The 12,876-nt window shown below is 37.1% G+C and overlaps 1 protein-coding gene across 1 annotated transcript in view; it reads right to left on the bottom strand.

The window, feature by feature from the left end:
- Window positions 1-2,696: 2,696 nt before the first annotated feature.
- LOC137396526 (TBC1 domain family member 23-like) overlaps window positions 2,697-12,876 on the bottom strand; it is a 32,288-nt gene continuing 22,108 nt past the window's right edge. Inside the window, exons 17-18 of the mRNA XM_068082838.1 lie at window positions 4,605-4,819; window positions 2,697-2,949 (exon numbers count right to left, since the gene is read on the bottom strand). Of these exons, the coding sequence (XP_067938939.1) occupies window positions 2,834-2,949; window positions 4,605-4,819 (331 nt within the window). The 3' untranslated portion in view covers window positions 2,697-2,833. The remainder of the gene's footprint in view (window positions 2,950-4,604; window positions 4,820-12,876) is intronic.

The raw sequence follows: 12,876 nt of genomic DNA, 5'->3' as shown, positions 1-12,876 counted from the left end.
TCGCAATGTAGCTGCTCGACTACCAACCAGCTGCAACCACAGGATATACCGTAAAACCTGTAATTGATTGCCACCTCTATTTGACTGCCACTACGAGAAAAGGGTTGAAAAATAGAGCGCCAACCTCTAATTGAACGTCATCTCCATTTGACCGCTCCTTTACTATCTTTGATCTTTATGAACCCATAATTTCAAGTGACCAGTAGAAAAGTGTCCAGAAAATCGTATTAATAATGAATCGTTTACATTAATAACAATCAATTCTTTCATTGTCCAACTCCAAAGCTTTTCACTTTTTCCGTTACAACTTCGAAAGCAACACCCATAAAAATAATCGATAACGGTCTCAGGCTAATAGTAGTTCTTCATTAACGCGGTCTTGACACTTCGAAGAACATATATAAAAAAAGGTTTATATTTACGATGCTAGATGAACTTTGAAAACAACGTCGTAGAAATAAAAACTGTCTCAGGCTAATAGTAGTTCCATGTTTACCGCGATCGTAATTCTTCGAAGGACATGCATATAAAAACGGTTTGCAAGTTTTGGGCCAAAGATTACGTATAGCGAGCAAAATTTTACTCGTTGTGTTTGTGCTAAATGCAGCGGGTAAAGGTTTTGCTCTGCCACAAAAATGTTTAGACGCTAATATCAACTAGCTCAGCAGTGTAGAAGAAGAGTTGAGGCCAGAACATATTGTGGAAGGTAATGGACAACTAAAAGATGCTCATTCCATCAAACGCAACAATTAGAACGCAGCTATCTCAGCAAACGATGCAAATATTTTTGTTTTAAAAACGTTAATTTTTGTTTCTGCATGTAATATAAGTACGGTTTGTTTATGTCAATTGTTCACGAATATATATTTGTGTCATTTGATAGATTATCATTATATAACATGAATTTGCAGATTTATAGTATATTATTTGATAACATCATTGATCGACGCTAGTAACTCCTCTTCTTCTATTGCACATAAAAAGCTAGTTTTGGCTGCAAATTGTAGTAAACATATCGATGAGTGCAATGAGCTTTTATGCAACATTGTTAAATATAGATATAAAATAAAAATATGTCTTCAAATTTAGAACAAAATAAAAATTAAAAATGCCAACAAATTCCAAAGAAGGACACAGGCTGTAATATCATCGGAGGTTAATTGCAAGCAATAGATATCAACTGGTAGAGATATTTCTCGGTTTCTCGATGCATAATTGTTAATAGACATTTGACAAGTTGGAGGTGAGTTAGCAGATTTATTGCATCCAAAAGGTTGAATATCGCTTCACCGGAAGAAAGAGAGCAATATAGGCGATTGTCGCTTCGCCCGTGATAGGGCTAAATTTATCTTCCAAAAATTCTGATAAATCATTTAAAAAAATACACCGCCAACCTCTATATGAACTAGAGCTGTACAACGATTAAAAACAATAATCGCGATTAATAACTGGTCTGAACCAGTTCATCTTCGATTAATCTTAGAATTAATCTAGCAAAAAACTGAATATTCGAAAAAAAAATTACAGCTGCATATAAATTAATTATATTTGAGACAATTATTGTTAACAGGAGTGCATGTTATGTACAATGTACATAAGTTACAATGTATTAATTATTATGAGTATGGAAATAGTCCATGAAAGTCTATAATTAAGCCAGCCAAAAGTTGAGGCAGCACAGTTTATTCACATTCACCGAATGAAGAGATGCTCTCTTCCTACATGCAACATTGCCAGCTTTAGAGAATAGCCGCTCACAGGGGACAGTAGTGGCTGTAGTCAGTAGTAGTAGTTGTCTGCGACAGCTGGTAATGATCAGTGGTTTTAAAGTACATACATACATAATGTAATTTTTATTAGCTAACGGGTGCCTGTTGGTGCACCATTGTTAATATAACCAGAACTACGGTTATGATACTGTAATACCAATATGTTGCACCTTACTTTTACAAACTCGAGTTTGTAAATATAACTCAGCTTATCAACTCGAGTTGCAAACTCGAGGCACTGTAAGGCACCATAATATACTGCACTTCACTTTCTTGTTTATGCTTCCAGCAACGTATGAAAATGCGTCAGCTAGCGAGGAGGACATTTTTCTGCTTTCATGCTCCAACAAAGTGTCAATCTTAGATTACTATTATTCCGAAGCTGAAATATGATTGTGGTTTTTTTGAAAAATTAAAATGCATGCTATAATACACTTTAAAAAGTTTATAAGTATAAAGAAAAGATAGACTGTAAGATATTAAATACTGAAATCGTTTTTATCCCTATTACCTAGAAACATGTTCAAACAACTAACAACATAGCCGTTTCCGACTAGACCTACACTGTGCTTTTGTCGCTGTATAAACAAGTTTAACATTAGTGACTCACTTAGTGTTTTCATAGCTAAGCGCAAAATATTCGTGGTTGTATTTAATAGGTAAGAAAATGTTGCTTGTAATAATATTTATCTGTTAGTAAATTAAATAGTAGTAACCTGCTATGTTAATGTTATATTTTAGCGGACGCCGGGCCACAAATTTATTTTTGATGTTTTATTTACTCGCATATAATTACTCTTATATATTTTTTATAATGTGTCTGTTTAGCCTGAGAGAGAGAGAGAGAGAGCTACTCAAGTAAGAAGCAGCTAAACTTACAATTTACTCTGATGCAGATAAAGTTTATGAGTCCCTCAGACACTGAACTGACTTCTATAGCAAGTATATTATAGTTAAATAAATAAAATAATTTTTAGAGATAAATGCCGAGTTGCGTGTAAATAATATAATATTTCTTCGATATTGCTATGATAGTCACTGGGAATCGGAGAGAAGTTGAGTGTTTATTCATGACCAGAACCCGAAGCTGGCGAATGGGTGGAGGCAGGAGAATCTTGTGACTGTTCTTCGCCATCCAATAGTTTTACTACTTGTTGTTTTATCACTTTCACCGCGTCACCTGTAAATGGGACACGCCAGTCATTGTCAACACGCACTCGATATATGCAGAGAAATATATACACCTGCTGACACTTGGCAGAACTAAACAAATTGTGCTACTCTCATTTATGGATGTCAAATGTCCTGTCATTAGGACTGTACAGTATTGATATAATAAACTCATGGTGCGTTTACACTGGCCGATTTTGTCACCGATTTTGTCGTGCACAGACAAATTTGATGAGTCGGTGTCGGTAGGTGTGAACAGAAAAATCGGTGTCGGCACCGATCTGAAAGTCGGTGTCGGAGCTACCCAGCAGTGCCCGGTTGCACCGACAAGTCGGACGCTCATCAGCCAATCAGAAGCTAGGAGCCTCTGGTTAAATGAGCCTAGGCTTTAATGACAGTGCTAAGTTTATGAAACGAAAGGGCTAGGTTTAATGAGAGGCTAGAAGACTGTCATTAAACTTTCCCTCGTTCTCTTTTTAATAGTGAACCAGCATGGCTAGCAACGATGTGAACACGAGAGTACCAAAAAATCAAGTTTTTTTCTTTAATTTAAATTAATTAAAAGTGAATAGCCAGTTGTACGACTACTACTAGTTCTACTACTAGTACGACTGTAAATACAACTGTCAAGAAATTTGCCGGCCCTTACTTGGCACGATTTAGATTATGTCATACAGAAATAAATTGCGTGTGATTTCATTCAATGTTTTATTAGCGAAGGAAATTCACTAGCTGAGGAGCGTACGGACATTTGCTCTGTCCACTAAGTGAGCGTTGCTCCCTTATATACAATAAAATTGCCCGTTCCGGCTAACGGGACCGAGTGAGAACACCGGCTAGCAATGTTTAAATGGCCAATTATTAGGCCCGCTAGTGCGTTGATATGACAACATAAACGACGACAATTGATAGCATAACGAGTAACAAGGCCAACAATAAAAAGGCAATAAAGAGAGAATAAAAAGGACAACTCATATAATAAAATATTTACAGACATATAAAATATATACAAACAAATAATTACAAGAAGTGTAAAGTGTTGGCCCGGCGTCCATCGCACTACTACTACCACAAATATACATTCACCATTCAATCTTCTTCATTATTCATTTTATTTATTATAATTACTCGGACGAAAGAACTGCACGTACAGTTCTTTGCTCGGATTTTCATTGCCTCATCATTCATTCATTGCTTGGCATTCAGTAGTTGCTTCTAGCAGTAGTAGTAGGAGCAGTAGTAGTAGTGTAGTACTAGTATATAATTTTCCACATCAAGCGCGTTGATTTTTATGTGTAATCGTCTTCGCGTGGTCGGGTGAAGGTCAGAACGGCGAAACGCTGTGATTGGCTGTTGGTACCGACAAAAATCGTTTGATCGTTGCAATGTAAAGTGGGAGTCGGTGTCGGCACCCATACGTGAAATGTCGGAGGTACCTGTCTGAGTCGGGGTATTGGCACCTAATCGGAGTCGGTGTCGGCCAGTGTAAACGCACCATCAGTCTCGACCAACGATTCCATCACTAAATGCAAAACACTTTTTGGATTGAAACATGAAAAGACAGCTAAGAATCAATAAATGGAAGCCAATGCAGAAGGGGATTAAAAACCCGGAAGTGCTGCACTATTGACAGACGCCAATTCTCCAATTATCCAACAGCCTCACCTGCTTTGTCTATGATAAATTTCTCGGTGTCAGTCACTACCATGCCGTCCTCCTCGTATGTGCCATATTTAAAAGTGATTAGTTCTGGCAACTTCTTCTTCGAAGTTATCTTGACAATATTCTTGAGAGGCCTCCTAGACAGAACCATGGCAAGACCCTTCTGTTTGGGAAGATCTCTTAATACGTAGAGACACGAGTTGGTGACCAGCAAATGGCTACAATGAGTAGGAGTGGACATAACAAAACTTGCTGTTACCTTTCAGTCAATTAGCTGTTGACCAGCGCCTGACAACCATCAAACTAGCCACCCAATCGCTATTACCTGCTCAAATACCAACCAGCCTTAAACACAAGGTATACTTGTTACCCAGCAAACCATGTCTGTAATTGCTGATATAGATAAATAGTGCTGCAATAGATAATAGTACATGTACTACAATGGATATCCATATCAAATGTTGCAGTAAAAATTGGCTGCCCAGTGTATGCAGTCCCAGGATAGTGGAATTTAGTGACTGTAACGGTACGACCCAACATGCCGATTTTTTCGTTGGTTCTGACCGAAATCACGAAATGAATGAAAAACACAGAATTATTCAGCCGAAATTTATAGAATCGTCAGAACTGTGCATGCACACCGAAATCATCGGAAAAACCGCTTTTAATCGGCTAAACAAATTATTACCGAGCGCGATTTTAGCAGCTTTCGCAATTGGTATAGTCCAAGACACGTATTACAATGCACAATAAAAGTACCATTTATACCATTTAAATACCATGTTGCATTTCAACATAGTACATACGATGCAACTGCCTAAATTGCGCTATTGTTGGTTCTTTATCGTTCGGACACTGACTACGAATCGTTTCTTTTTTGATAACAATTTCTAAAAAAGAAATTGCTATTAACAACAATTTTTAGCAGCAACAATTCCGTTGCAGAAAGAGTTGCCATCTTTAGCGCAATCAAGTCAATTGCATCATATTCACTTTGGTGAATTGCATTAGTATGTTTCTTGCGTGTCGTGTTATGTGTCTCGGACTATATAAATTGCAAAAGCTTTATCTAGCCAATTAAAAACGTTTCGTCGACGATTTCGGTAAGCATGAGCAGCTCTGACAATTCTGTAAATTGTGGTCGAATAATTCTGTGTTTCTCGTTTATTTCGTGATTTTGGTCAGAACCAGGGAAAAAATAGGCATGTGTGGCCGTAACTTAAAGGTTGACTTGCAACAAAATTCACATTACAGTTATTTGGAATCATAAGATTCACCATGTCTTACTCTGTTGTGTTGTAGGTGCAAAATATGTGGAAAGGTGATTACAAGCTCTTAAAGCTAAAACACGAAGTTAATCACAGCCACACAAGACCGCTGTAGTTTGGATTCGCTTTCCAAAACGGCTCAAATGGGACGTAGTTGTTACAGGATGGTTTCTGTTTACACTTTCATGCAATCTCATTCGTCGAAATATTTTCACAAATACACTTCACGCATTCCATAAAACCATGTCTATTGTTCTTACGCGTCTATTTTATCGTCATTGTAATGCTGTCACTTTTAGCACTGATATCTTTTAACTTACCATAAAAAATCGTTAAACTTTTTAACCTTAGCTCGAAGGAGTACATATCGTTGTCTGATAATCATGACGAGCCTGTTGGTTACCTGTGATAATCGAAAAGTGCTACAAAAATTATTTTCGAAGTATTGGGTCACATGATCAGATTACGACTTGACGATTAGTCCAAGCCGAAACAAAACTGTAAAGTAGCGAGCATCTATATTTGATACAGGGTCTTCGGCAAAACCCGAAGTGTTTGTCATTAACTAGTGCTACGATAAGTTTATATTGAGCTTTTTATTGGCCTTTCAATTCACGTGAGGACATCACGTGACAAGACGATAACCAAACTGTAATGAATACGTCATCGAAATAAAGAGATTCTAATCTATGGCGGCTTTTCGTTTTTGAGCTTTTAAGAGCTTGTAATCACATTTTCACGGATTTGGCACCTACTACACAACAGAGTAAGACATGGTGAATCTTTTGATACCAAATAACTGTAATGTGAATTTTGTTGCAAGTCAACCTTTAAAGGTCCAAACACACTGGGCGATTTTATTGCGTGCATCATGAGGAGCGCGGAGATAACGCTGGCGTGTGCCTAAACGCACTTGCGCAATTCACCAGCAAACGATAACGTGGGCCCACTCACAAATTGCCAATAAAATCTGTATCATTAGTTTCTTCGGAGTTGTTAATAAATTTAAGTCAATATGGTGCCATCTAGGCAACGACGTAACAATTTCCGCTTTTGTTAATCTCACTTTCCTGGATTGTACACTACAAGAAGACATAAGAAAAAACGATTCTTGTATTTTTAACAGTAATATTTAAAATTTTTATATATAGTTTACTTTATATTAGTTTTTTATTTTTAATAGGATAAATATATAATATATATAATAATATATATATTATTCTCACGATGGTCAACCCACACAACTATTGACTCCTAAATGTTGGTTTTCAACCGGGTTTCTTCGTAATGTTTGTGTGTTGTGTCACACAGGTCTGGGAGTGCTTTTAATAAATCTATGAACAATTCAGTGTTCATTTTGATGATGTTTCAATTGTAACTAAATAGCAAAATGTTGTTGCTGTACGTTTGTGAACATCAATACAAAAAAATTGCCAGCTATTGAATTTCATTCTGGAAAAAACCAACCAATCGAAATGCATCTCACGCACGATAAAGTTGTGATAGAGAATGTCTTGCGTTATCGCTCTGCATGAGCTCGCTGAGCAAGTTCTAGCGCGGATTAGCACCAGGTACTAAATCACACTAAATATCGCCTAGTGTGTTTGTACCTTAAGTCAGTGGCTACTCCAAAAGAGAAGGCAATTATAATTAGAAGAGATTATCCTGACAGAATTGAATACCTGTGATACTAAACGCGGTGCTAGTTACCAGTAAAGCTACAAACAGCACTGAGTCCAATTAAAGCTACCTGTACGATCTTGAGTACCTGCAATATCTCATACATTGCTAGTAATACTACACGGTGATGGCTATTAGTCATACAGGAAGAGACGATTTTGCTGCGTGTCACTTAAAATACTATTTCCTTGCTGACAATAAGGAGTTTCCAACATTACAACAAATCAAGCATACACTCTGGTATTTTGGTATTACTATACCAGCACCTCAAGGAACCAACTACTGTAAATTCTGGCGTGCGAGTCGACCCGACGTATAAGTCGAGGTTTAAAGTTTGGTTTACAAATCCTAGTTTTGACCTGTACTTGCCATATAAGCCGACACCCTTTTCTGGCTCAAATCATTTTATCGCTAATAGTTCAGTCGGCCTCAGAGGCTAGCGATGCATCGCTGAAGACATGGCATTCAAAAGCGTCATCAGCAAAAACACCGATGTTTGTTTCGTGCCAACGGCATACGTATACAACAATTACCAAAAGAACGAGAGACGACAGTTTTAGTGGAAACCAAAAGGCACGAAAAACAAGACTTCACCATCTTATTGGCCCGCCTCACCAATAGAATAAAACTGCTACCTCTGATAATATGTATACGTATTTAACAGAAAAGCCATGCTGCAAGACAAATTTCTGTCAGGAATCGTGATTCCTGACAAGAAAAAATATAGACGTTAGTAGAAAACGGATGTCCGAAATGAAAAGAAAAATGTTAAATGAATTACGGAAGTGAGGGTTTGTGGGCAGGTACTACGAAAAAAGCATTGAATAAGAAAAACCCATTATTCCAGAGAATCCAAGCGATGAAAATTTGAATGGTGAAGAATGGAATTTCGTTTGATATATCCCATGTCGAGTAGGATTACTAGCATTTTACAATTTTATGAATAAATCCTCATATGTCATATCACGTAATTTTGATTGGCGATGGCTTTTTGAAGTTGAATTTTACTAAAATTCGTTTCATAAAAATGTGACCGCCGTATAAGTCAAAGATGGATTTTAACCTAGAAACTTGGTGCAAAATTTTTTACCCATAAGCCGTAATTCACGGTAATATCATTAGATGATCATCATGAAAGTATTTGTGTGAACGATTTGTTACAAAGCTCAGTAAATATACATCTAGAAAACACATGTACAATAGACGCTCCTATACTGTACACCTCCTATGACGTGAATTCCAAATAACGTAAAAAAACTATGAAAAGTTTTGCTTGGTACTACGTAAAAAACTCCTTATAACGTAAAGTGTCAAGTAAGGGCAACTTCTCAAATTAGATTTGAATGGTAACATCTCACCGCGCTTGTGAAAAAAAAATGTACGTATCTCATTATATCTATTATATATACAACTTCCATGACATTTTAGTTCGTCGGGATAGATAATCAGATGTGTCAACAAAACAGAGAATAGGTAGCTGGGCAATTGTTAATAAATACTTAGAGAAAATCGATTGGTGCAAGTCTTACAGCGTCGATCCACCAATCTGAATGTCATGGGTTAACAGTATCGCTGAAAGTTATTTTTTATCCTAACCTTGACCCCCTGGATACAGATAGACGACAAATAGGTAGACACTGCTCTTTTTATAGTAAAACAGTTTGTTGTTTTGCTTTATTGTAGACATATTAAATATCTGTTATTAGTTTCACCTTCTAAAATAGACTGCTTTCTAGAACAAATAGACAAATAATCGCAAATGGATGGCAAATATGTGCATTCCCCATCAACTTATTGTAAAATTACCGCAATCATTCTCTATAAAACCAGTGAAATTGATCAAAAAAGGGAGAGAGGTTGTCGATGCAAACGAATAATATTACAGTTACAATACAGCTAACAAACTAATAATATTACAGTTACAATACAGCCAACAAACTAATAATATTACAGTTACAATACAGCTAACAAACTAATAATATTACAGTTACAATACAGTTAACAAACTAATAATATTACAGTTACAATACAGCCAACAAACTAATAATATTACAGTTACAATACAGCTAACAAACTAATAATATTACAGTTACAATACAGCTAACAAACTAATAATATTACAGTTACAATACAGCTAACAAATTAATAATATTACAGTTACAATACAGCTAACAAACTAATAATATTACAGTTACAATACAGCTAACAAACTAATAATATTACAGTTACAATACAGCTAACAAACTAATAATATTACAGTTACATAACAGCTAACAAACTAATAATATTACAGTTACAATACAGCTAACAAACTAATAATATTACAATTACAATACAGCTAACAAACTAATAATATTACAGTTACAATACAGCTAACAAACTAATAATATTACAGTTACAATACAGCTAACAAACTAATAATATTACAGTTACAATACAGCTAACAAATTGAAAAGTTAAGTCTAGTTTTTTCATCATGTAGGACCAAATTGGTGAGCTTGGAAAGATCTTAGAAGGGATTGGGCAATTTACACGTATTTTACTTTTCGTATAACGTAAAATCCCTATAATGTAAATGTTACTGAAACGGATTATGTGTGTTGCAGGAGCACGTACTGTAAGCACCCAGTGAGTAGACACCCAGTGAGTAGACACCCAGTGAGTAGACACCCAGTGAGTAGACACCCAGTGAGTAGACACCCAGTGAGTAGACACCCAGTGAGTAGACACCCGACGAGTAGACACCCGACGAGTAGACACCCGACGAGTAGACACCCGACGAGTAGACACCCGACGAGTAGACACCCGACGAGTAGACACCCGACGAGTAGACACCCGACGAGTAGACACCCGATGAGTAGACACCCGGCGAGTAGACACCCGGCGAGTAGACACCCGGCGAGTAGACACCCGGCGAGTAGACACCCGGCGAGTAGACACCCGGCGAGTAGACACCCGGCGAGTAGACACCCGGCGAGTAGACACCCGGCGAGTAGACACCCGGCGAGTAGACACCCGGCGAGTAGACACCCGGCGAATAGACACCAAGCGAGTAGACACACAGTGAGTACCGTAAGTCCTCATCCTCAAGGAGCGCGGCTTGTCGTTGGGCGCGCCTTCTGGTTCAAGGTCATAGGCCGCGGCTAAAGCCAAGTTTTAAAAACTCAATTGGAGTTCAGGGCGGCTTCTCGATAAATGCGGTCTCTGCTCAGTTTTGCGCTATAACCATAGAATCGCAGTCATGATACACTTTTATGTGAGGGGTTTTGACGACCTACTCGTTTATTTTCAGGGTCATGTTTATGAAATACTTTAGACTAAAGAAGAATTTATCGCTCATGTTTAACTCACCACTGTCATAGGTTATTAACACCTTTTCATTCTTGACCGGCATCTTTTCAAAAGCGTGAAGCCCTCTAACAGTGCAATAAAAATCTAGCTGAGACACGGCAAGTAAGTTCTTAAACAAGGGTTTAGGAATTTTAATTCGAACTTGGAAGTAAAAACAATTCTTTTCATGTGTACTGATGTAGCCTGTGTTCTTATTTAAGAGGACGGGGTATAGAGAAACCCGTCTCAACACTCTCGTTCCCAAAGGGGTCAAGGACGACAAAACCTCAGTCATTAGCCGCGGTCTGTGGGCATACGCGGCTTGTTGGAGGATTATTTTTTCTTTCGTGAGTCATCTGTTTTTGAGCGCAAGCTGCGCGGCTTGAGCATGAGGACTTACGGTAGACACCCGGTGAGTAGACACCCGGCGAGTAGACACCCGGCGAGTGGACACCCGGCGAGTGGACACCCGGCGAGTGGACACCCGGCGAGTAGACACCCGGCGAGTAGACAGCCGGCTAGTAGACACCCGGCGAGTAGACAGCCGGCGAGTAGACACCCGGCGAGTAGACACCCAGCGAGTAGATACTCAGCGAGTAGACACCCAGCGAGTAGACACCCAGCGAGTAGACACCCAGCGAGTGGACACCCAGCGAGTAGACACCCAGCGAGTAGACACCCAGCGAGTAGACACAATGTACAATGTGGATATGTATGTCAACTTTAGTTAAACAGCAAAGTATTATAGCTTGAAAACTTTCACATTTGATGTTTTTGTACAAATTTTTTTTATGGTTTTATGAGATAAACTAAAATCCAGCTGAGAAAACAAATCCTACGAATGTAGTGCAAGCTGCTCTGCTGTCAAACATGATTTCCTTGGGTATACATTCTAGAGAATGGAAGTCCCCTGTTTATCAATATTAGCCATGTTATATAGCCATTATGTTATATAGCCATTATGTTATATAGCCATTATGTTCTATAGCCATTATGTTATATAGCCATTATGTTATATAGCCATTATGTTGTATAGCCATTATGTTATATAGCCATTATGTTGTATAGCCATTATGTTATATAGCCATTGTGTTATATAGCCATTATGTTATATAGCCATTATGTTATATAGTCATTATGTTATATAGCCATTATGTTATATAGCCATTATGTTATAAAGCCATTATGTTATATAGACATTATGTTATATAGCCATTAGGTTATATAGCCATTATGTTATATAGCCATTATGTTATATACCCATTATGTTATATACCCATTATGTTATATAGCCATTATGTTATATAGCCATTGTGTTATATAGCCATTATGTTATATAGCCATTATGTTATATAGCCATTATATTATATAGCCATTATGTTATATAGTCATTATGTTATATAGCCATTATGTTATATAGCCATTATGTTATATATCCATTATGTTATATATCCATTATGTTATATAGCCATGTTATATATCCATTACGTTATATAGCCATTATGTTATATAGCCATTATGTTATATTGCCAGAAATTATTGTTATATGTCAGAAATCGGCAAAGTTTATCCCTAATCGACTTTTAATTTGGTCTTTATCAAGCTTGCTTAAATATTATTACAACATATGTCCAATATTACTTATGCTAAAAGCAAGAAGTCATCCCAATTTTTTAATATTTACGGCCATATCAACAATCCTGCATACATGTACTGATGGAGCATTCGAACAAGTCGTTCAAGTAGAAGGTGGCAAATCAAGTTCGGTTTTGCCATAAATTAGAATATAAAAAGTTAAAACAGACTAAGTCTTTAAAATTCTAATGTTATACCTGTACTGTATATAAATTCTAATGTTATACCTGTACTGTATATAAATTCTAATGTTATACCTGTACTGTATATAAATTCTAATGTTATACTTGTACTGTATATAAATTCTAATGTTATACCTGTACTGTATATAAATTCTAATGTTATACCTGTACTGTATATAA

The sequence above is a fragment of the Watersipora subatra genome, chromosome 1, assembly GCF_963576615.1.
Source record: "Watersipora subatra chromosome 1, tzWatSuba1.1, whole genome shotgun sequence".
NCBI classification, from domain to species: Eukaryota; Metazoa; Bryozoa; class Gymnolaemata; order Cheilostomatida; family Watersiporidae; genus Watersipora; species Watersipora subatra.
The sequence above is the reverse complement of the archived record's forward strand: the minus strand, read 5'-3'. Positions and strand labels throughout refer to the sequence as shown.